Source organism: Schistocerca serialis, chromosome 5, assembly GCF_023864345.2.
Source record: "Schistocerca serialis cubense isolate TAMUIC-IGC-003099 chromosome 5, iqSchSeri2.2, whole genome shotgun sequence".
Lineage (NCBI taxonomy): Eukaryota > Metazoa > Arthropoda > Insecta > Orthoptera > Acrididae > Schistocerca > Schistocerca serialis.
The window spans coordinates 217,259,164-217,283,694 of NC_064642.1; the positions used below are offsets into that span (position 1 = coordinate 217,259,164).

At 39.2% G+C, this 24,531-nt stretch overlaps 1 protein-coding gene across 1 annotated transcript in view; it reads left to right on the plus strand.

Annotated features, from left to right (window-relative positions):
• The window catches only part of LOC126480851 (uncharacterized), a 173,602-nt gene that overhangs the window by 108,859 nt on the left and 40,212 nt on the right, over window positions 1-24,531 (plus strand). Inside the window, exons 13-15 of the mRNA XM_050104213.1 lie at window positions 13,004-13,275; window positions 19,373-19,639; window positions 21,979-22,146. Of these exons, the coding sequence (XP_049960170.1) occupies window positions 13,004-13,275; window positions 19,373-19,639; window positions 21,979-22,146 (707 nt within the window). The remainder of the gene's footprint in view (window positions 1-13,003; window positions 13,276-19,372; window positions 19,640-21,978; window positions 22,147-24,531) is intronic.

The following is a 24,531-nucleotide window of genomic DNA, read 5'->3' on the forward strand; positions in this document are numbered from 1 at the left end:
ATTGTCCTCACAAAGCAAATGTGCATTAGTTAATTTTACTAATGTACATTGCTAACAATGAAAAGAGGAAAGGTAGCCACTCTTCGTACAATGATATGTCGAGCACGCAGCAGACATGTAAACAAAATTGAAGCTGTTACTATGCCTTCGGACAGTGTCTTTCCACTGAGCTAACTAACAAAAACACACACATGCCTACTTTTCTTGTTTTTGCTGATAACATAACCACATGGTCCCAACTTTCATTCATACTCCACAGCGTGCTCCTGAGGCTGGCTAGCACAGGGTGACTAGACATCCCATATTTTATGGGATCGCCCCTTATTTAGCTTAAGTATCCCAGTGCCCAATGAAATACATATGTTTTTCATTAACTGTCCTGTTATGTTGAAATAGTGTGTTTGTAAGTAATGTGTGGCATAACCAAATGGAGAACAAATGTGGTCATACCCAAAAGAATAAATAGTTTACATTCTTTGACTAAACCAAATTAAACAAGGCATGATCCTTGAAGTTCTTCGCTTGGTACTGCTTCCACATGGCGAGCAGTTCATCACTTCCACTTTCTTTGTGGGTTGACTATTACTTCAAGTCGTCACATTTAGAAGTGTGATTTTAGATCATTAGTCATAGGATATATTGCTACTCACCACTAAATAAATAAGCATTTGGCCAAAAAGCCTTCTTCTAAATTATAAAACACACACATTCACACACATGACCACTGTCTCTGGCTGCTGAGAGAGACAGTGGTCATGTGTGTGTGTGTGTGTGTGTGTGTGTGTGTGTGTGTGTGTGTGTGTGTGTGTGTTTCCAATTCAGAAGAACGCTTTTTGGCTGAAAGCTACTTGTTTAGCAGTCTTTTTGTTGTGCCTGTCTGCGACCCATCATTTCCACCATATGGTGAATAGCAGTCTATCCTTTTTGTAATACTGTCATTATTACATCCTGGATTTTCCATTGTTTAAAATTCAGTCTTTGACATCTCAGTTTTAATTTATGAGACATTAATGTATTATATTGGAAAATGGGCTTACCCATTTCATGTGCTGAAACCATTTAACTGGGTTCAGCTTAAATACCCTCTTCTTTGGAAGTCGGTTGAGCAAAGTCTTCAAACTTTATCAGAGCTTGAAGAAAATACTGTGAAAGAAATATGTGAAGATGAACCTTTTGAGGAAATGAAGCATGTTAAAAATGTATGTGAAGTGAAAAACCATGAATTAAGAAGTCTTAAGGGTGTTGGTGGAAAATAGTCTATCATTTTCGGCTTCTTTCCATTGCATAATATCTGCTGCCAAAGTTTGCAGCTTATTACTGTGTTTGTACTAGCTCTGCCTGGCACTAATGCTGCTGCAGAAAGTGTGTTCTCTATTACAGATGCTTAATGGACTGATAAAAAGAATAACTTTAGTGTGGAAACTGTTAAGGAAGTAATTATAACTGAGATACACTTTCAGGCTACTTCTGTTTGAAAATTTAAGTTCCTGACTGACATGCGTGCTTCTGCAAAATGTAACCAAAATGATTTTTTCAGAAACAAATAACAGCGAAACTTCCAGATCAGTTAAGACTGATAAATAAGTAAGTTATGTCTACCCTAGTTAAAGACAACATTATATTAAAGTGATATATTATTGCATGTGGCAACAATAAAACATTTGCTCGATTAGTAATGAGAGATGTTGCTTCTTTGTGATAGTTTTAACACTGTGTGTATACGACCCGGGACAACCAGGAGATCCGGGAAAAACCCAGGAATTTTTTCATCCGGGAGAAAACCGGGAAAAACCTGGAAATTTTTTAGAATTCCAGGAATTTTCATTGTTTTTGTTTTCAGTTAAATTTTTGTAATTTTGACTGGTAATAAATGATACTCTAACAAAGGATATTACTGTATCCCACTACTGCAGATAATACTGCAGCAATAAAACATGAACGAGAGAAAAAATGAAAATAAAACTTAAATTGCAAAGGAAACGTACCATATATAACAACAAAACACAGTGCTCATACAAGCGTCTACCAACAGCAAAATGTGTCAACGCTTTAGGAAGACTTTGCAATGCTTCATAACAACAAATTGCCTCCAATGAGCGTGACGTCACAACTGTTTATATTAGATTCGTTTTAGCAGTTACGAGCGGGATCAAAGCGTATGCACAGTTGAGTAGTACCTTCTCCCGCTTCAGCCTACAGAAATGTGGCTGTTGGCTGTGTAAGCAGTTGCAGCAAGCTGCTAGATGCTACCGGGAAAAATTTTACTGGAGTGCCCAAGCTGCCAGATGCACGCATGCGCAGCAGGTCCAGATCTGAAAGGGGGGGGGGGGGGGAATTCATATTCTTGAGGAGAAAAAGTGATTGTTTCACAAAGCGACTAGCATCCAGCACACGTTAGTCTATCGATTATTCGTATGACTTTGAAACGCATCCCTGTCGATTTTTGAACACATTCTAACTTGATTTGTGAATGCGTGCATTGTGTACATGATGTCTCTGTGACGGGAATCCTCGTCGCATGCACCATGGACCTTGCTGTTGGTGGGGAGGCTTGCATGCCTCAGCGATACAGATGGTCGTACCGTAGGTGCAACCACAATGGAGGGGTATCTGTTGAGAGGCCAAACAAACATATGGTTCCTGAAGAGGGCCAGCAGCCTTTTCAGTAGTTGCAGGGGCAACAGTCTGGATGATTGACTGATCTGACCTTGTAACATTAACCAAAACAGCCTTGCTGTGCTGGTACTGCGAACGGCTGAAAGCAAGGGGAAACTACAGCCGTAATTTTTCCCGAGGGCATGCAGCTTTACTGTATGGATAAATGATGATGGCGTCCTCTTGGGTAAAGTATTCCGGAGGTAAAATAGTCCCCCATTCGGATCTTCGGTCGGGGACTACTCAGGAGGACGTCGTTATCAGGAGAAAGAAAACTGGTGTTCTACGGATCGAAGCGTGGAATGTCGGATCCCTTAATCGGGCAGGTAGGTTAGAAAATTTAAAAAGGGAAATGGATAGGTTAAAGTTAGATATAGTGGGAGTTAGCGAAGTTGGGTGGCCGGAGGAACAAGACTTTTGGTCAGGTGAATACAGGGTTATAAATACAAAATCAAATAGGTGTAATGCAGGAGTAGGTTTAATAATGAATAAAAAAAATAGGAGTGCGGGTAAGCTACTACCAACAGCATAGTGAACGCATTATTGTGGCCAAGATAGACACGAAGTCCGCACCTACTACAATAGTACAAGTTTATACGCCAACTAGCTCTGCAGAAGATGAAGAAATTGATGAAATGTATGATGAGATAAAAGAAATTATTCAGGTAGTCAAGGGAGACGAAAATTTAATAGTCATGGGTGACTGGAATTCGAGAGTAGGAAAAGGGAGAGAAGGAAACATAGTGGGTGAATATGGATTGGGGGAGAGAAATGAAAGAGGAAGCCGTCTGGTAGAATTTTGCACAGAGCATAACTTAATTATAGCTAACACTTGGTTCAAGAATCATAAAAGAAGGTTGTATACGTAGAAGAATCCTGGAGATACTAGAAGGTATCAGATAGATTATATAATGGTAAGACAGAGATTTAGGAACCAGGTTTTAAATTGTAAGACATTTCCAGGGTCAGATGTGGACTCTGACCACAATCTATTGGTTATGAACTGTAGATTAAAACTGAAGAAACTGCAAAAAGGTGGGAATTTAAGGAGATGGGACCTGGATAAACTGACTAAACCAGAGGTTGTACAGAGTTTCAGGGAGAGCATAAGGCAACAATTGACAGGAATGGGGGAAAGAAATACAGTAGAAGAAGAATGGGTAGCTCTGAGGGATGAAGTAGTGAAGGCAGCAGAGGATCAAGTAGGTAGAAAGACGAGGGCTAGTAGAAATCCTTGGGTAACAGAAGAAATGTTGAATTTAATTGATGAAAGGAGAAAATATAAAGACGCAGTAAATGAAGCTGGCAAAAGGGAATACAAATGTCTCAAAAACAAGATCAACAGGAAGTGCAAAATGGCTAAGCAGGGGTGGCTAGAGGACAAATGTAAGGATGTAGAGGCTTATCTCACTAGGGGTAAGATAGATACTGCCTACAGGAAAATTAAAGAGACCTTTGGAGAAAAGAGAGCCACTTTTATGAATATCAAGAGCTCAGATGGAAACCCAGTTCTAAGCAAAGAAGGGAAAGCAGAAAGGTGGAAGGAGTATATAGAGGGTCTATACAAGGGCGATGTACTTGAGGACAATATTATGGAAATGGAAGAGGATGTAGAAGAAGATGAAATGGGAGATATGATACTGCGTGAAGAGTTTGACAGAGCACTGAAAGACCTGAGTCAAAACAAGGCTCCGGGAGTAGACAACATTCCATTGGAACTACTGATGGCCTTGGGAGAGCCAGTCCTGACAAAATTCTACCATCTGGTGAGCAAGATATATGAGACAGACGAAATACCCTCAGACTTCAAGAAGAATATAATAATTCCAATCCCAAAGAAAGCAGGTGTTGACAGATGTGAAAATTACCGAACTATCAGTTTAATAAGCCACGGCTGCAAAATACTAACGCGTATTCTTTACAGACGAATGGAAAAACTGGTAGAAGCCGACCTTGGCGAAGATCAGTTTGGATTCCGCAGAAATGTTGGAACATGTGAGGCAATACTGACCCTGCAACTTATTTTAGAAAATAGATTAAGGAAGGGCAAACCTACATTTCTAGCATTTGTAGACTTAGAGAAGGCTTTTGACAATGTTGACTGGAATACTCTCTTTCAAATTCTAAACGTGGCAGGGGTAAAATACAGGGAGCGAGGGGCTATTTACAATTTGTACAGAAACCAGATGGCAGTTATAAGAGTCGTGGGGCACAAACGGGAAGCAGTGGTTGGGAAGGGAGTGAGAAAGGGATGTAGCCTATCCCCGATGTTATTCAATCTGTATACTGAGCAAGCAGTAAAGGAAACAAAAGAAAAATTCAGAGTAGGTATTAAAATCCAAGGAGAAGAAATAAAAACGTTGAGGTCCGCCGATGACATTGTAATTCTGTCAGAGACAGCAAAGGACTTGGAAGAGCAGTTGAACGGAATGAACAGTGTCTTGAAAGGAGGATATAAGATGAACATCAACAAAAGCAAAATGAGGATAATGGAATGTAGTTGAATTAAGTCGGGCGATGCTGAGGGAATTAGATTAGGAAATGAGACACTTAAAGTATTAAAGTAGTTTTGCTATTTGGGGAGCAAAATAACTGATGATGGTCGAAGTAGAGAGGATATAAAATGTAGACTGGCAATGGCGAGGAAAGCGTTTCTGAAGAAGAGAAATTTGTTAACGTCGAGTATAGATTTAAGTGTCAGGAAGTTGTTTCTGAAAGTATTTGTATGGAGTGTAGCCTTGTATGGAAGTGAAACATGGACGATAAATAGTTTGGACAAGAAGAGAATAGAAGCTTTTGAAATGTGGTGCTACAGACGAATGCTGAAGATTAGATGGGTAGATCACATAACTAATGAGGAGGTATTGAATAGAATTGGGGAGAAGAGGAGTTTGTGGCACAACTTGACAACAAGAAGGGACCGGTTGGTAGGATATGTTCTGAGGCATCAAGGGATCACAAATTTAGCGTTGGAGGGCAGCGTGGAGGGTAAAAATTGTAGAGGGAGACCAAAAGATGAATACACTAAGCAGATTCAGAAGGATGTAGGTTGCAGTAAGTACTGGGAGATGAAGAAGCTTGCACAGGATAGAGTAGCATGGAGAGCTGCATCAAACCAGTCTCGGGACTGAAGACAACAACAACAACAACAACAACATGTAGAAACAAACTTTCCTACAGACAAAAGCGGCCATACAAGCTGACCGGAGTAAAGCAGAATGGCTGAAAGCCAACCACTGTCTGATTGTCTCGTTGATTGGGTTTGTGAATGATGAGCGTTGTTATAATTACTAGTGAAATCCATAGATTCAGGCTACAGAAGTGGGAATAAACAAAGAACAGGTAAGAAAGATTACATATTGCCTTCTCGGTGTATCGAAGAAAATGAAATTTTGACGGAAAATGAAGTTTTGATGGAAAATTTTTGGCCAGATTGCTATACTAGTAAGGGCCACTTGTACAGTCCCCAGCTAGCAGCCGCTTTAAGTTCTATTCTGGAAGAAGCGCGGAAAACGCGTTGTACAAACATGTAACAATGCCTAACCGGAGAATAATCGCGGGATAATTAAACCGGTGATTCTGGCAGAGTTAAGTTAACCTGCAAATAACCTTTGACATTGGCAGGAATAGTTACAGAATTAGTGATAACAAGACTGCTTGTTAGAACGAAGAAGGAGAAGAAACGGTGACATCACACAAATTATGGAACAATATGACGATTCCAGGTTTGTATAAAAATTTCGTAGTACTACTTTTCGATCTCATGCGTGAGAAACTGGAGCGTAAGAATGAAGTGTGAAACTATTCCCTGACATAAAGCTTTTTGCTTGTAGTAGGCCTAATAGGCATTTGATATTGGTACTTTGTGAATTATATTCTGTCGTTACAAAAAAGACCATTTGTGCCAAAACCGTCTCATTTATTTAGCATGTGTTACAATTGTTGCAGTATTAGAAAGGCCTAGTTTGTTTTATCTAGCAGATAGTGACAAAATAGATGTAATCAGATCGGGAAACCACACCAACCTTGGGCGCTATTTGTATTAACAGCTTTTGCAGTATTAGACAGTGAAATTTTGATTTTTCATATAGCAAAACGTTTGACCAACTTTGATGAGGTAATAGATTCTTTCACAGAAAGGAAAGCACGCCATGCAAAGCTGTAGCAAGATTAGAGAGAAATTCTAGGAGCCAAGGATTTGAAGAAATGTGTATTGTCTTACTTGTCTCATGTCTTTACTGGTCTATGTAACATATATTTAATTTTGTGTCACATAAAGCAACAAGTTGTTAGCTGATAGGGAATAAAGAGTGCAAATTTTCTGAAGAGTTCTTTTTTTTAATAAAAAAAAGAGGGACAGGATGTGAAACCAGCTGACTGTAAGCAGGGGAAATACCACAGGACATTTTAATTTCCACTGTCTTGAATATGGTTTGATGGCATCCATTACAACATATACACGTTTCAATTCCACAGAGCGAAGTACAGTGATGTGCGATAGAAGAATTCTGTGTGAGGAGGTGAGGCACTGCACTTTGCCGTATTTACGACAAAATAACACGTGTTACATTTCCTCGAACACACATGTTTTATTCATCAAACTCTTCAGAAATATGTGTGCTACAAAATGAACATATTTTTGAAAATTCGTTTTTTTTTTTTTTTTTTTTTTTTTTTTTTTTAAAAAAGTCCTATCTCAAACGCTCGAGGGAGTGGCGGGGTATTGCCCCGGTTCGGAAATATCGCAGACCCGGGACTGATGCGCAGAGCAGTCTGAGTTATAGTGTGGAAATGGGTAGTCTCCACGTGACCCGTGTTTACATTTAGTGATTTTGCTATTTCCTCTTCGTTTACTGTTCTCACGTCAAATGAAAACAAAACAGATTTCTGTGGCCGGGAGCTATCAAGTGAATTAAAATACATTCACATAATTATGGAAGGCTAAAATGTGTTATTAGTTGCAGATTTTATTTTATTTCCTCCTTCATGATAGTCAAGCATAAATGAACAGTTAAGTTATTTTTGTCGGTTTGATTTAGAAATTTTCTTTTATTAATCTTTTCCGCTGATGCAGACAATATACTTGAAATGAAGTGTTTAATTCTACACACTGTTCGCTGCATTTCAAGTGCACGTTTTCAACTTCTAGCACGTATGGCATTATGCCATAATAAACCACCAAACATGAGATAACACAGTATTGGTACTTGAAGAAAATCTACATCCCGAAAACCACATTGATAAGCCTAATATCAGGTCGTGGCCTACTTCACTGGGAATCTGGACATACGAATGTGCACTTTAAATGTGCACATTTTAGTATGGGTCACAAAATTCCGATGCTCTTGGAGTATCCTCTGATGTCTTGTTTCTTTTATGACATAATGTAAGATGTTTTAATGTTGTACATGTACGAACATATGGGCTCCCTACGGCATCGTAGCTGCGCAAGCGCGGTGACGCCTGTCATCTGGCGTTCTCTGGCAACTGCAGAAACGAACCTATTTCTAACATGTCACGGGAAAATATTCCGAATGGTGGTTTGAAAAGCATTACCATCAAAGTAAATTTCCTTTTACGCAAGTTGAACTGTGTGCGAGAATGTACGATGAATTTCTTAAATCACAGAGCGTTTGACTCTCATTTAAAAATCAACTCTTTGATGACGAGCCATTTAGATGAATTTTGAGCCGAGAAAATCAGACATTTATGTCGTTATTAAAAATTTTACTGGCACATTTGTGTGATATATCGTAAATTGCAATATGCGCATAAAAGACCAAAATTATATGTGAAAGCTTAGCTTCTCTTGCAGCGTATTGATCTTATAGACCAATATTATATGTCAAAGCTTTCCATTTTTGTGTAGCAACACTATGTATATTAATTTAAACCGTTAACTTTTTCTGTTTGTGTGTTCGAGCTACTTAACAGTGATGTTGCTATTGGCTGACTACATCACGTGTCCTAATCTCTGAATACTCACTGTCATCGACTGGCGAGATCACGTGACATGAGCTATGACTGGTTTACAAAAGCGCATCGCAATCTCGATTTCAATGCTTCAGAAAGTGACATGCGGTGCTTGGTGGAATTCGAATTCATACTTTCGTAATACGAAAATATGCAGCGTACATGTTGCTGCACATCAAAGATCTTTCCGAAAAGCGTTTTTTTCCCCCGAGTACAGTTTTCTAAAGCGCCGGGAAATTCTACGCCCGTGTGTAAAACCATAATCATTCAAAGGACTGAAAAGTTATACAGTTCTGAGAGAAAATATACAGTCAGTTAACATGGAAAAAGTATGTTTTCACCCATGAGAAAGTGTATTTTTAACCGGGAAATCCAGGAATTTTTTCCTTGTCCACGTATACACCCTGTAACAAAAAGGTGTGATGATTTGTGTAGTTGTAACATAAATCGAGTACTTTAACACAAATCCACTATATAGATATAATATTTAACAAAGTTTCCACAAAATTTCGATTCATTTCGACTTGTAATTTGTCACATATTTTGATTTTGGAAATCTGGTCACCATAGGCTAGCAAGCAACTGCCATCCTATGATGCATGTACATGGGGAAGGGCAAGTAGCTGGCATTACATTCAGGATGCCTCATTAGCAATCATACAGGGAATTGGATATTGCCATATTTAAAGAGGAGGAAATGTCTACTGTATTTTACAAGGACAGAAAATAGTCCCACCCTTTTCCCTCAGGTGACATATAGTGACATGTAAAATTTCTGAATATGGACCTTGATATGTTGCCATGTTAGATACCTTTCTTTGGTGTTAGTCGAAAGAGGAGAAAAATCAGAAGATGCCAAGTAGATACAAGGAAGTGCAACATGAAAAGCTACAGATTTATTTGATACATAGGAAAGTGTCACAGAGATGCAGAAAAACCTGAACTGGCAGACACTTATAGATAGATGCCATCTATCCCGCATAAGCTTACTTATCGTGTTTGATGAACTAGTAATGATAGAGGAATCTAGGAACATACAACAACCTCCTAAGCATTGCTCCCATAGCATAAGATTAGACTAATTACAGCTGACACAGAATCATTTAAGCAACCATTCCTCCTGCACTCTATACTGTAATGAAACAGGAAGAAAGTGTAATAGTATAATTGGGCATATCGCCAACCATATACTTAGAAGAAGAAGAAGAAGAAGAAGGATGATGATGATGATGACAGTACTGTGTAAACTTAAAGAATAACATTGTTTCCATCGGGCTGTTATTTTGAAATAGTACTGTACTATGCACGACTAATGATGATGATGATGATGATGATGATGATTGAAATCCTTGTACAGAGAGAGATGTGGTGGTGTAGGTTGGTGATGGTGGTGGTGGTAGTAGTGCCTGCGACGTGAGAAAGATGACAGTACTGTGTAAACTTAAGGAATAACATTGTTTCCATCAGGCTGTTATTTTGAAATAGTACTGTACTATGCACGACTAACTGGTTTCATGCTCGTCTCATTATGAAGTGCAAAATAGATGTGGATACATCATCCTCATAAGTTGTGTATAGTGAAAGTCATATGCCATTTTTGTCAGTGTACATAACCTGGGAATAATTATCCACATATTACAAATTCAACTTCATATTCAGGAGGATGGTGGCTCAACTCTCCACTGACCAGCCACACAGCTGTAGGTTTCCCGTGCTTTCCTTAAATCACTTACAGTGAATGGCATGACTGTCCTGTTAAATTTCCTGTGCTAATCCAAGCTGGTTGTTCTTTAATGAACACATTGTCAATGGGATGTTAACCCTTAATATTCTCTCCTTTGTGAGCCCAGTTCTAGCATCCCAGTTCTTGCATTACACCTGTCCACCAATCAAAGGCATAACTGTTGGCAAGTGGTTTTCTCTGCTCATTCCATTAGTTGATAATTGGACATTCATTAATTATGGCATATAATACTAATGAAGTCTTTCAGATAATCGAAATACCTAGTAGTAGTAGTAGTAGTAGTAGTAGTCCTCCTATAATACTAACCTCCTTCTATTCACTATTGTTGACCCTGTCATTAACGAGCTACATGTAATACAAATTTACGCTTAATGTACTGCAGTCACATAAAATATCTGTATCTTATTTTTAAAAAAGAAGAAGAAATATTGTTTATATTCCACCCAGGAGCTTCCAGTGTTTAAAAACAGGAATGTTGTATTTATGGTGTACTGTCTTATGATTAGAATGCTACTGTGGAATATGATCCATGCCAAACTTTGTAATCCTGCCAGTTTACAGATTAAAACTGTGCTTAATACTGTCACTGAAGCTACTATCCTTGCAGTTCCAAAGCAGGCAAGCAAAGTTAGGGTTTAACGCCCCATCGTCATTGAGGTCATTAGAGACAGAGCACAAGCTCAGACTGTTTCAAGGCTAGGGAAGGACATCGACCATGTCCTTTCAAAGGAACCATCTCAGAATGTGAATTGAGTGATTTAGGGAAGTAACAGGAAAGCTAAAGCAGGATGGCCAAATGTGGCTTTGAAATGTTGTCATTCTGAATCCGAGACCAGTGTACTAACCACTGCACCACTTTGTTCGGTTTACAGATCCAGCAGCAAGAGAAGTCTCGTACCCCACATACCGATGATCCCAATCAGTTTGCCTAATCATTTTAAGTGACTTAAGTTCCCAATCAAGGTTTCATTGGCAATAACAATAAACAAAGTCCATGGTCACAAAGAGAGCAGGAAGAGGAGATGGACATTGAGGACCAGGTGGGGAGGGGGGGGGGGGGTGGACAGAGAGGAGGGATGAGGAGCCGGACGGAGAGGGTGGAGGAGCAACTAGATAAACAGAGAGGGGGGGGGGGGAGGAGATAAACGGAGGGGTAGGGTGGTGGGAGAAGGTCAGGATGTATATCAAATTCCCATACATATTTAGTTATTCTGGGTTGAGTAGTGACATAAATATAAGGTATTGTGCTGCATTCCTTTTATGAAACATATGTGCATGTCCCTAGAGGTTGTGCAGTTACATATACACTATGTGATCAAAAGTATCCAGACACCTAGTTGAAAATGACTTACAAATTCGTGGTGCCCTCCATTGGTACTGCTGGAATTCAGTATGGTGTTGGCCCACCGTTAGCCTTGATGACAGCTTCCACTCTTGCAGGGATACGTTCAGTCAGATGCTGGAAGGTGTCTCAGCAGGGAATGGCAGCCCATTCTTCACGGAGTGTTGCACTGAGGAGAGGTATTGATATCGGTCAGTGAGGCCTGCAGGAATTCGATGTTTCAAAACATCCCAAAGTGTTCTGTAGGATTCAGATCAGGACTCTGTGCAGGCCAGTACATTACAGGGATCTTGTTGTCGTGTAACCAATCTGCCAAAGGCCGTGCATTGTGAACAGGTGCTTGATCATGTTGAAAGATGCAGTCGCCATCCACGAATTGCTCTTCAACAGGTGGAAACAAGAAGGTGCTTAAAACATCAATGTAGACCTGTGCTGTGATAGTGCCACACAGAACAACAAGGGGTGCAAGCCCCCTCCATGACCAACACGACTACACCATAACACCACAGCCTCCGAATTTTACTGTTGGCACTACACACACTGGCAGATGATGTTCACTGGGCATTTGCCATACCCACATCTTGCCATCGGATCACCACATTGTGTACTGTGATTCGTCACTCCACACAACATTTTTCCACTGTTCAATCATCCATTGTTTACACTCCTAACACCAGGAGAGAGAAGAGGCGTCATTTGGCATTTACCAGCGTGATGTGTGGCTTATGAGCAGCCGCTCGACCAAACAATCCAAGTTTTCTTACCTCCCGCCTAACTGTCATAGTACTTGCAGTGGATCCTGATGCAGTTTGGAATTCCTGTGAGATGGTCTGGATAGATGTCTGCCTATTACACATTACAACCCCCTTCAACTGTCAGCTGTCTCTGTCAGTCAACAGACGAGGTCGGCCTGTATGATTTGTGTTGTATGTGTCCCTTCACATTTCCATTTCACTATCACATTGGAAGCAGTGGACATAGGGATGTTATGAGTGTGGAAATCTCGCATGCAGACATATGACACAAGTGACACTCAGCCACCTGATCACATTCAAAGTCCGTGAGTTCCGCGGAGAGCCCCATTCTGCTCTCTCACAATGTCTAATGACTACTGAGGTCACTGATATGGAGTACCTGGCAGTTGGTGGCAGCACAATGCACCTAATATGCAAAAATGTATGTTTTTGGGGGTGTCCGGATACTTTTGATCACATAGTGTACACTTTTATATATTTGACTGTCAATACCTATTGGGCAAGTATTGTTTGAAATAAACATGCCATTTTCAGAAAAACAAGATTTTTGCTTGAGTGGCAGCGATGAGGAGATTGAATTTTCCTCAAACTTGAGGCGGACTTCCTGCAGTGACAGTGATGAAGAGGCAGATTTCTCACGGGAAATGCTGCTGAGGGCTCCAGAGACTTGTCAAGGTCTTATTGATGTTTTTTGCATCCTGTTTTATGTACATTCTGCTGAACAGAAATGGAGATGCAGCAGAATGTGGCAGAAAGTGTACAGAATGTGCAAACATTGTATTCCATTGTTTGCTATGTATTTTGCAGTAAGTGTTAATTAACATTATTTTAGTTAATCATAATTGAGTGTAATGAGCACCTCCATCACCATATATATATATATATATATATATATATATATATATATATATATATATATATATATAATAGAGGGAAACATTCCACGTGGGAAAAATATATCTAAAAAGAAAGATGATGAAACTTACCAAACAAAAGCGCTGGCAGGTCGATAGACACACAAACAAACACAAACATACACACAAAATTCTAGCTTTCGCAACCAATGGTTGCCTCGTCAGGAAAGAGGGAAGGAGAAGGAAAGACAAAAGGATATGGGTTTTAAGGGAGAGGGTAAGGAGTCATTCCAATCCCGGGAGCGGAAAGACTTACCTTAGGGGGAAAAAAGGACAGGTATACACTCGCACACACACACATATCCATCCACACATACACAGACACAAGCAGACATTTGTAAAGGCGAGTGTATACCTGTCCTTTTTTCCCCCTAAGGTAAGTCTTTCCGCTCCCGGGATTGGAATGACTCCTTACCCTCTCCCTTAAAACCCATATCCTTTTGTCTTTCCTTCTCCTTCCCTCTTTCCTGACGAGGCAACCATTGGTTGCGAAAGCTAGAATTTTGTGTGTATGTTTGTGTTTGTTTGTGTGTCTATCGACCTGCCAGCGCTTTTGTTTGGTAAGTTTCATCATCTTTCTTTTTATATATATATATGGTCGCTTCATCAGGAAAGAGGGAAGGAGAGGGAAAGATGAAAGGATGTGGGTTTTAAGGGAGAGGGTAAGGAGTTATTCCAGTCCCGGGAGCGGAAAGACTTACCTTAGGGGGAAAAAAGGACAGGTATACACTCGCACACACACACCCATATCCAACCACACATACACAGACACAAGCAGACATTTGTAATAGTCTTTCCACCCCCGGGATTGGAATGACTCCTTACCCTCTCCCTTAAAAGCCACATCCTTTCGTCTTTCCCTCTCCTTCCCTCTTTCCTGATGAAGCAACCGTTGGTTGCGAAAGCTAGAATTTTGTGTGTATGATTGTGTTTGTTTGTGTGCCTATCGACCTGCCAGCACTTTCGTATGGTAAGTCACATCATCATTGTTTTTAGATATATTTTTCCTGCGTGGGATGTTTCCCTCTATTATATATAAATACAACTTTTCCTTTTGTTCCGTTCCTATAGTACCATCCCTGCAAAGAGGAGAAAATACCAGTCTTAAGAAGAAAACATTGGATACTTATATGTTTTTATGACCAGTAGAAAAGAGTTCAGGATAAATGTCTTATATATTGTTCTATCAGTTTTTGCATATTGCAGGATGGGTCATCATTGTTTCTAGTTTTCATATTTTGTTCTAAAATCTTGCGGCCATTGTAAAGTGAGTTTGTGACTGAGTTCTGGGTGTGATTTTGAGCGTATTTACTCCTTGAGGTGCTGAGACGTGTGAATCCATGATAACATGCTGTGAAATCTAAAAAAAAATAAAGGCCTATGTGCATCACAGATGCCTTATTTGACACAGGAGCATCATAATGAGAAACAGTGTAGCACAAATGAAAGACACAGAATGCAGGTGAAAACAGCATGAGGCTGCCTGATAGGAGCTATGATCTCCAGTAATTTTAAGTCAGGTGAGTTGCTTTCAAACTGGTGACAGACATCAAAATACCACACAGTGAACAAAAACTCTTGCAAGAGTAAAAGTGAAATCAAGCAGATTTCATGAATTACCTAAATGGGTTCATAGAATTCGTTTTATATCTCTTCCCTCACCCTTACAGGAATTTTTGTTTCTGAATCTTTGCTGTTTAGCATTGCTGCTGAAAATGTGGGACAGAAATGATGGAGCCTAAACCCCAAGATTATAACCCCACATATACTGTGCAGTGAGTTCCCTACTCCATCACAGAAACTTGTATTACTTTTAACCATTTTACTGATGACAATAGCGTGTTTCGCATTCCAGTTCAACCCATATTAATATTCTGTCTACTAAGACCTCAAAATATACAGGTTGTCTCTTAATCATTGGCACATTTTTATCTGGTGTTCTGACACATATGTTAAATTTTCCGGGATGAATTTTGTCTCTGCAGAAGTGTTTACTGATTTGAAATTTCTTGGCAGATTGAAAGTGTGCACCAGACTGGGACTTGAACCTTTCATGGGTAAGTGTTCTAATGACTGAGCTATCCAAAAGTCTCAGTTTTAATCTGCAAGGAAGTCTCATTTTCAATCTTTTCTTATGAAACGAGCTCAGACAAATACTGCTCATCAAGTGTTCCTTACAACACCCATAGTTGATGGAAAATATCAGCTTGTTCCTCGTTACAAGCAAAATTTATTTTAAAGTAAAATTGTAATGGCACATTCCCCAAAACATCCCCACAGTAGTCAAGTGTGTCATTCATTTCAATGATGTGTGTTGACAGGGACAGTAAAACACCAAGAATAACAAGTCCAGTACTCCAGCAGGAATCGAATTGTTTTCCCACGAGCTGTAGCAAGCAGCTTCGTGCAGGTTTGTATATGGGACAAAAGGAGTGAGTAGATAATCCAGCCTCCCACCTCAAGCATAGTAAAATACAGTGGATCAGCATATATCATAATATTATAAATATGGAAAGTGAAAGTCTTGAAAAAGGAGGAAGGGGGCGGGGGCCGGGGGGGGGGGGGGGGGGGGGGCAGGCAGAGCATTAGTCTTTTACTTTACAGTAAAAGTTGAATTTCAGACTGACGTCTTACCTGAAGTTCGTTTTTACCTGATTATTAACGAAATGCAGCGATTACAAAACTGACAGAGAACAGGGTCAGCCATTAAAAGCTGACACTCAGGATCATGCAATGCAACGTAAGGGCCAGAATGAATTTTCACTCTGTTGTGGAGTGTGCACTGATTTGAAACTTGCTGACAGATTAAAACAGGGTGCCAATTCAGTAGTCAAACCTGTGACCTTTGCTTTAGCAGTCAAGTACTCTACAGATTGAGCTGTCCAAGCACTGCTCACAATCCACCCTCACAGCTTTACTTCAGCCAGATGAAGGTCCCTGGTTCAATACCCTGTCTGTCACATGGTTTTAATCTGCCAGAAAGATTCAAATTAGCACACACTACACTGCAGAGTGAAAATTCATCATGGAAACAATCACCCAGGCTGTGACTAAACCATGCCTCCCCAATATCTTTTCTTCCAGAGTGCTAATCCTGCAAGGGATGCAGGAGAACATCTGTGAAGTTTGGAAGGTAGGAAATGAAGTACCGGTAGAAGTAAAGTTGTGAGGGTGAGTCATGAGTCGGGCTTGGGTGCTTTAGTTGGTAGTACACTTGCCTGCAAAAGCAGAGGTCCCAAGTTCTATTCCCGGTGAGGCACACAGTTTGAATCTGCCTACAACCTACATGCACTTGAATCTTACTGTATTGTCCTTGACCCCCCTGTAACTGTTTTACTCCAACATACACTTCCTTCTTCCACACACACATCCATCAGTAACCAAATTAACTATTCATGTTTCGTATTAACCCATCCCCTTTTTTCAGCAAGTTATGCCAATAAGTTCTCTCTCTCTCTCTCTCTCTCTCTCTCTCTCTCTCTCTCTCTCTCTCTCTCTCTCACACACACACACACTTATTCTCTCTCTCTCTCTCTCTCTCTCTCTCTCTCTCTCACTCACTTATTCTCTCTCTCTCTCTCTCTCTCTCTCTCTCTGTCTCTCTCTCTATCTCGAATTCAGTATCTCTTCATTAATTACCCCAGCTACCTGCATAAATTTTAACATTCTTCTGTAATGTATATTTCAAAATTTTCCTGTCTCTTCTTGTTTATTGTTTTATTCTCTGCATCTCATTTCCATATAAGTTTATGCTCCAAATATAAACTTTTAGGAAAGAATTCTTTCAGAAAAGTTCTTCTTTCTGTTGCCAGTCTGCATTTTATATCTTTCTTACTTCCACTTCTGTAAGTTATTTTGATGTCCTCCTCCTGCCCAAACAGCCGAACTCATGTACCACTTCTAGCATTATAACTCATTTAGTACTTCTACCATTATATTACCCAATCTCATTCCCCTAGCATCACCTGATTACTTAATCCAGACTACACTTAAGTAACCTTGTTTTATTGATATTTAACTTAAACATCTTTTCAATGGCTATCAATTCCATTAATATGAGCTTCCAAAACCAATGCTGTTTCTGACATTATCTGATGAGATTGATTAATTAAAGAGAAAACTACATTGTAATCATTTATAGATTAGAGAAAAAGCTTTCAGTAATGTTGACTAGAATAAAGTCTTTGAAATTCTGAAGTTATCAGGGACAAATTGCAATGATCAAAATGTTATATATGACTTGTACAGACAACAGACACCAGACTACAGTTACAAGAGCCAAAGAGCACAAAAGGGGCAGTACTTGAGAAGCAAGAGGGACAGATTTGTAACTTATCCCTCCCCCCCCCCCTTCTACCCCCACCCCCTCCCATGTTATTCACTATATGTGGAGCAAGCAGTAAAGGAAACCAAGGAAAAATCTGGAATGGGAACTGATGTTCAGCATGAAGAAATAAAAAGTTTAAGTGTTGCCAATGGTGCAGAGTCATTTAGCAATGTGAAATTTATAGTTGGTGTCAGTGTGTGTCCCTTACTAAAATCACCAACCAGCCAGTTAAGATAGTAGACTTGCTTTCATGAGGACTGTTGTTCAGATAACTGTCAGACTGACCTGACTTAAGTTATCTGCCATTTCCCTAAATCTGAGAAGGATACATCAGATATCCTTCCCCATTCTCATCCAATCCAAACTTGTGCTTTGTCTGTGGCCCATTTGAACTTCATTCTCTTCATTGGTGTCTAGGGAACAGCCACATACCTTTCACATTACCATATAACCATTCTGGTAGCTTCAAATACTTTTATTAAACTCCAGTAAAGATCATAATTAGTGAAGTAAATACTGTTCTAAACACAAGTTGGTTACCATATAGTAATAAATGTTTATTAAACTTCTGTTTAAAAGTGTGAGAGAAGCAAAGGCAGATTGCTAGCTAGATTAAGTATGGCACACCATATTACTGTTCAAAGTCAATGAAGCTATGCGCAGAAAATTTTTATGAATCCAAACATGACGGTGCAAGTTCAGAGTTAAAGTCCATGCAGCTGTTTACAAAAATTCACAAGTCTTTATAGAATACTTAAAGTTAAAAGTTCAATGAAGCTATGTGGAAAAATTAACCTCTTGGTTGTTCAAAGTTTAAGCCCAAGAAGCTGAAAGGAAAAATCAATTAAGAAAACTATTATGTTAAGATACAGAAGTGCTGGTTTGTACTTACATTTAGAAGGCAAAATACTAATAGGCACACATAAAAAAGTACACAGTACTACATTAGTTTCCAGAACTATTAGGTCCTTCCTCAGAAAAGAACAAGGGGTGGGTTGGGGAAGTTTAGAAAGGGTGGGCAGGTCAGTCAGACCCCAGAATGAGTGGGACTTGTTTGTGGTGAGAATGAGGGTAAGGAAAGAAGCAGCAGAACGCAAAACACCAACCTATACTTCCCACCTCCCTGAGGAAAGAACTAATAGTTACAAAAGCTAGGACAGCGTCATGTACTTTTTCTTTTATGTGTGTGTATTGGCAGAACTAACAATATTAAGAAAAGGATAATTGCTAACTTTCGGCCAGCAAGACCTTCATCAAAGTCTGACTTCAGCTGCCAGAGACAGTGGTCTCGTGTATGTATGTGTGTGTGGAGGGGGGGGGGGGGGGATCTGTTGTTGTTGTCTGTTTTCAATGAAGGCCTTGTTGGCTGAAAGCTGCGGCTCAGTGCTATATGGTTGCTACTGCAACTATTCTTCTCATAATATTGGTAGTACTAAGTATTTCATTTCATGAAGGTCATGAATGGCCAGCAGTTCTGCCCCATAATTCGAAAGTTATATTTGTCATTTAATTATCTGTCTGTGCTGTAGTCTGACTGTAGTGGCATTAAGCTGCTATTGTCAGTCATATATAAGAATGTAAGATTAGCCAACTTTTACAGTTCAACATAGAAAGCTGACACCCATGAGACATTGTAAATAAAATGTGCTTTTTTTCTTGCAGGGCAGCTGTGCATTCTCTTCAGTTATGGTACTCAGCAGTCTTATGCCAGCAACTCTACTAAGAAAGCTGCGTATCCCATCCAGTGTGGAAACAGTGTGGCTCTCAAAGCTGGATTCACTCTCTGATGAAGATGCAAGCAGTGAGGCTGTCCATCTTGCTTCATTTAAGTGCCTCCAAAATTATGGACCTAAGTTCTTGCTAATAGCAGCAAATATTTTTCATACTGCTATAGCTTTGAGGATAGCTGCCATCAGTCCACAAAATATGGTTTGTGCACAGCTTTTTAACTTATTGCTAAACAAATGCCATTTTCTGGTATCAGATAAATGTGATGTCAATAAAAAGCTGTTAAGGCTTTTAAAGCATCTGACTTTATGGTCAGTATTTACCATTGCCTTGACGGTTGGCCTGTTCACTGGAAAAAATTTGAAGAAATTCAGTCTGAGTTTAATGTTCCACATCACAAGTTTTTGAGGCATACAACCACAAGATGGCTTACTTTAGGACCTCCAGCCAACAGGATTTAGTAACAGTGGGATGTTATTCAGTATTACCTTCTTAAGCAAATACCTCTTCACTGTTCAGTCCAAATTCATAAATTTCATCTGCATAGCTATTCAGTCAATTCACACATTGTTTTCAGAACCAAACACCTTTGATTCATTACTTACAAACAGTAATAGACAATTCACTTCAAACCATTTAGGCTCATGTTTTGAAAGTTTGTGCTTTGAGAACAATAGAGAGTGTTCTTGAAGTTCTTCATAATGAACCTTTTACGTTGTATAATATGCTTCCTTTTGAACAACTAATTGTTAGCATGCAAGTAATCATGACAAAAAAAAATTATGCCCAAAAACATTAAATCACAGCTTGCAAATGTGTGATGGAAAATATGTGCTTCTTAGATGCACCACTGAAAAGTTTCAGATTTTTTAGGCCCCAAAGAAAGAATAAGGAGCAGAAGCTGCAGTGACATGTTAAATGTTGCAAAAATGATACCCTTTGATGTCCAGCAAGAATACTTATTGGATGAGTGGTAGGTTTTACAATTTGAAAACGATTACCAGCTTTAGATAACAAAGGCATTTGCTATTACTGGCAGCAACACATATCAAAAAGAGACTCATCATCCATAGAGTTAAAGTTTCCAACTTGTTAAAGCTTCTTTTGCATTGTCCCATGGAAATGCAGACATAGAGAGAAGGTATTCCAATTCCACTTTAAAGCACACGTTAGGAGAAGACGAGACAGTGATGACAAAGATTTTTATTAAACAATGGTTTTACTGTGAAGGGTCCTTGGGGACAATACCCATATTTACTTTACTTTAGATATGGACAGCAAGCACATACAAAGAATACTCCTTATAAGGAAGGATGTAAAAGGGAAAGAAAATTTGAATTGGAAGTAAAGAAAAAGGAGGAACAATACCAAAGGTATCCTTAAGAGTATATTAAAAATATGAATAACATGAAAAAATCAATTGTCTATGAGACAGCTCCTTTGAAAGAAAAGAGTGAAGAATACCAAATGTCTAAGGTAGCAAGAGAACTTCTCTCTGAAGCTTCAGCTACACTGAAGACAGCACTCAAAAAAATTATTTACAGGCAGAAAAAATTGGTCCAGAGTATGCATGATGGTGCACAAACCATGAAAGTGTAAGAAAGAGTAAAAGATAGGAAGGTGGAAACAGTTCACAAAAATCTTGAAAGAAAAATCTAATACAATTACTTCATTTTTTTTACCAATATTCCTAACATTAATCCAAAAATATTTTGTTGGTCTCTTTCCAATATTGAAGTGGTAAATGTCATTAGTTGCGTAAATGTAACATAAATTGTGTTTGTGAATTACAATTACCAATATTGAATTACCAGTACTGAATTACCAATGTACATGCATACATTAATGAATTTGTATGAAGCGGAAAAATTGCCATACCCTGTCCAATATTGTAATAGAAAAATTTATGGTCTTAACCAGCCTTTCTTGTATAGTATTATCAAAAATGAAAACAATTCATTTGTACCATATCTGTTTATTGAAATTATTTCTCACCTTTGAGTTGACTTTTCAAAATATTTTATCACCAATCTTGCCTTTTTCACCCTGCATATGGAAGCACATAGACAGTAATTTTTCCATTGCTCATTATCCAAATAAAATAGAAAAGGAAACCAAAAATATGGTATGATGTACCCACCACCATGCATTGTATAGTCGCTTGTGAAGTACAGATACACATCGTCAGTGAATACGAATTGTTTGTATTGGTAATGGGTCTCTCTCTCTCTCTCTCTCTCTCTCTGTGTGTGTGTGTGTGTGTGTGTGTGTGTGTGTGTGTGTGTGTGTGTGTGTGTGTCAGTCAGTGCAGTGATAAGGTTCTTTTCCAAAATCGATATCTTCTTTAGCAGCCCTGGTCAAATAAATACATATATTTAATTTTCCAAAAGTTCTATAAATAATTTTGCATATAATTCTGCAGCATTTGCGTTTACCACTATCCATTTTATTTTGGTGTAATTTGCTTGATGCAGAGGTTTGATTTTTTTATGTTTAGTAAGTTATTATGTGATATCAGTTGTTTCTTATTGAAATTACAGGTATTTGATGGAAAATTTAAAAAAGTGCAGTATAAAATTGAATCAGAGTCTATTGTGGCCTCCAAAATTCTTCTTACAGCATTTGCAGCTTTACCATTGCCAACAAAAAATGTTGTACAACATAGGAAACATATCTATGACACGTGGAAGTCCATGGAAACAATAAAGGTTGGTCATATTATGTATTTGTTGTAGATTTTATGTTGCAAAAGGTAGCACATTAGATTTGTGTTTGTGTATTTTCAGGTTTGTTATTTCTTTCCCTGTTTTGACATTTTAATATTCATACATATATTTTGAATAATGTCATTGTGTAGACACTGTCAGTAATTTTCTACTGTCAGTTGCTGCTGCTGCTGCTGCTGCTACTGCTGTTGTTGGTGCTGTTGTGCATCTCTCCATGTAAGTCTCCCTTGTGCAAATCTCTGCATAATTACTGCAGCCAACTTGATCTATTGATTATCCTATCTACCCGTATTATCCTCAGCATTCATTTGTAACTGCACGATTCAAAATCTTTTATTCTCTTCTTATTTCAGCTGTTCATTGGTAAGGTTTCATTTCCATATAAACTACACTCCAGACAGACAGTTTCAGAGAACACTTTGTAACACATTTATATTTAAAAACAAAGTCCAACAGTAGAAGGACTAGGATGTAATAAAAATAATATTATGAAGCAGATAGATCGCTGCTCGCCATGTAGAAGAGACTCATCAAATGAATTCGCAGTTGCGAATAATGACTATCATCAGCTGTTGAACGGAGTGATGACAATGAAAATTTGTGTCATACCGGGATTCCAACCTGTATTTCCCACTTATCGCGATCTGTCGCCTTACCATTTGGCTATCCATGCATGACTCATGGCCAGACCCAAACTTCCATATGTCGTCAACCGTGCGTATATGATGGCACAAATTTTCATTGTTGTCATTCCAATCTACAGCTGATGCTAGTCATTATTCACAATTGCAAATTCATGTGATGAGTTGCATATTGGCTGTGGTTGCCACAGTGCATCATCATCAGATAAAGACAGGCACTGCAGTATCATATTTACCTGCCAATACCAGGCATGCTGCGACTTCCAAGCACAACATCTGATCCGTACGGCAGTACACATAATGGATGTGCGAGTACAGGTTGTAGACATGTGGTTGACGACATATAGAAGTTTGGATCTGGCTGTGAGTCGTGCACTGATAGCCAAATGGTAAGGTGAACGCTCATGATCAGCAGGAAATCCGGGTTTGAGTCCTGGTCCGGCACAAATTTTCATTGTCATCATTCCATTTTACAGCTGATGTTAGTCATTATTCGCAATTGCAAAGTCATTTGATGATTTGTGTAACAGCTGTGGTCGCCGCAGTGCATCGTCATCAGAACCCAGGCACTGCAATATCTTATATAGACGAGATGCTGAGTTGCAGACTGGCACAACGAAATGATTGCTATACATTTTGTTTTTGTCCAAACGGCCTTCTTCTGAAGTGGAAAACACACACACATTCAAATGAGCTCAACTCCCACTCTCACATGACCACTGCCTGGCCACTGGCCAGAATTAATTGTAAATGTGCCTGATGGGAGCAGCAATCCAATAATGGGACTAAGGAGGTGGCAGGGTCATGGTGGGGGCAGGGTAGAGCTGCTACATTCAGTCAGGAGACTAAGGGGGGGGGGGGGGGGGTCAGATAAGGAGAAAAGTAGAGAAGCAGAAAATGCTAGTTGATGTGTTGATCAAGTGGAAGGCTGTGTTGTGCTGGAGTGGGAACAAGGAAGGGGATAGGTAAGTGAAGGACAGGGACTAACAAAGGTTGAGGCCAGAGAGGGCTACAGGAACATAAGATGTATTGCAGGGAGAGGTCCCGTCTGTGCAATTCAGAAAAGCTTTTCATGCACAGCTTTCCATATGAACTTCTTTGGGGATCTTGTAATAGCTTGTACCACTGCATCCACCCCTCTTTCTTCCTCTAGTGGTTTCTTCCTGCCACAATGTTCCTTCCTCGGATCACACACACTTCCTTCCCTCTCATATCTGTCTCATAATATCATTGTTGTTACACATGACTGCTACACAGTGTCAAACTCTGCCCGCCATCATCTCTTCAGTACTTCAACATTTTCGTATTTTTAATAATACTTTAAAATCCACCTTCTTTGCTCCGAGGACAAGTTTCCAGCCATCTTGTTATTAACATGTAGTTACTAGCAACTGAAGATAAAGATAAGAAAAATAAATGAAAGGTTACACATACTAGTCATGAGAGCACCATATAGTCACAATTGTATCAAATTATCATCAATACTTCCTCAGTTATTAATGTTCAAATAGTATAAATCCCATTGTGGGACACCCTGTATTTGATGTTAACAGATTACTCTTTCTCATTGTTGTTCTTCACTATTCAAGATTAAATCTAACTTTGGCACAGAAAGGGGTGAATTATACTGCCACTAAAGTCTTTGGTCACTTACCAAATAGTATCAAAAGTCTGACAGATAACCAACAAGTATTTAAGAAGAAATTAAAAGAATTTCTGAATGACA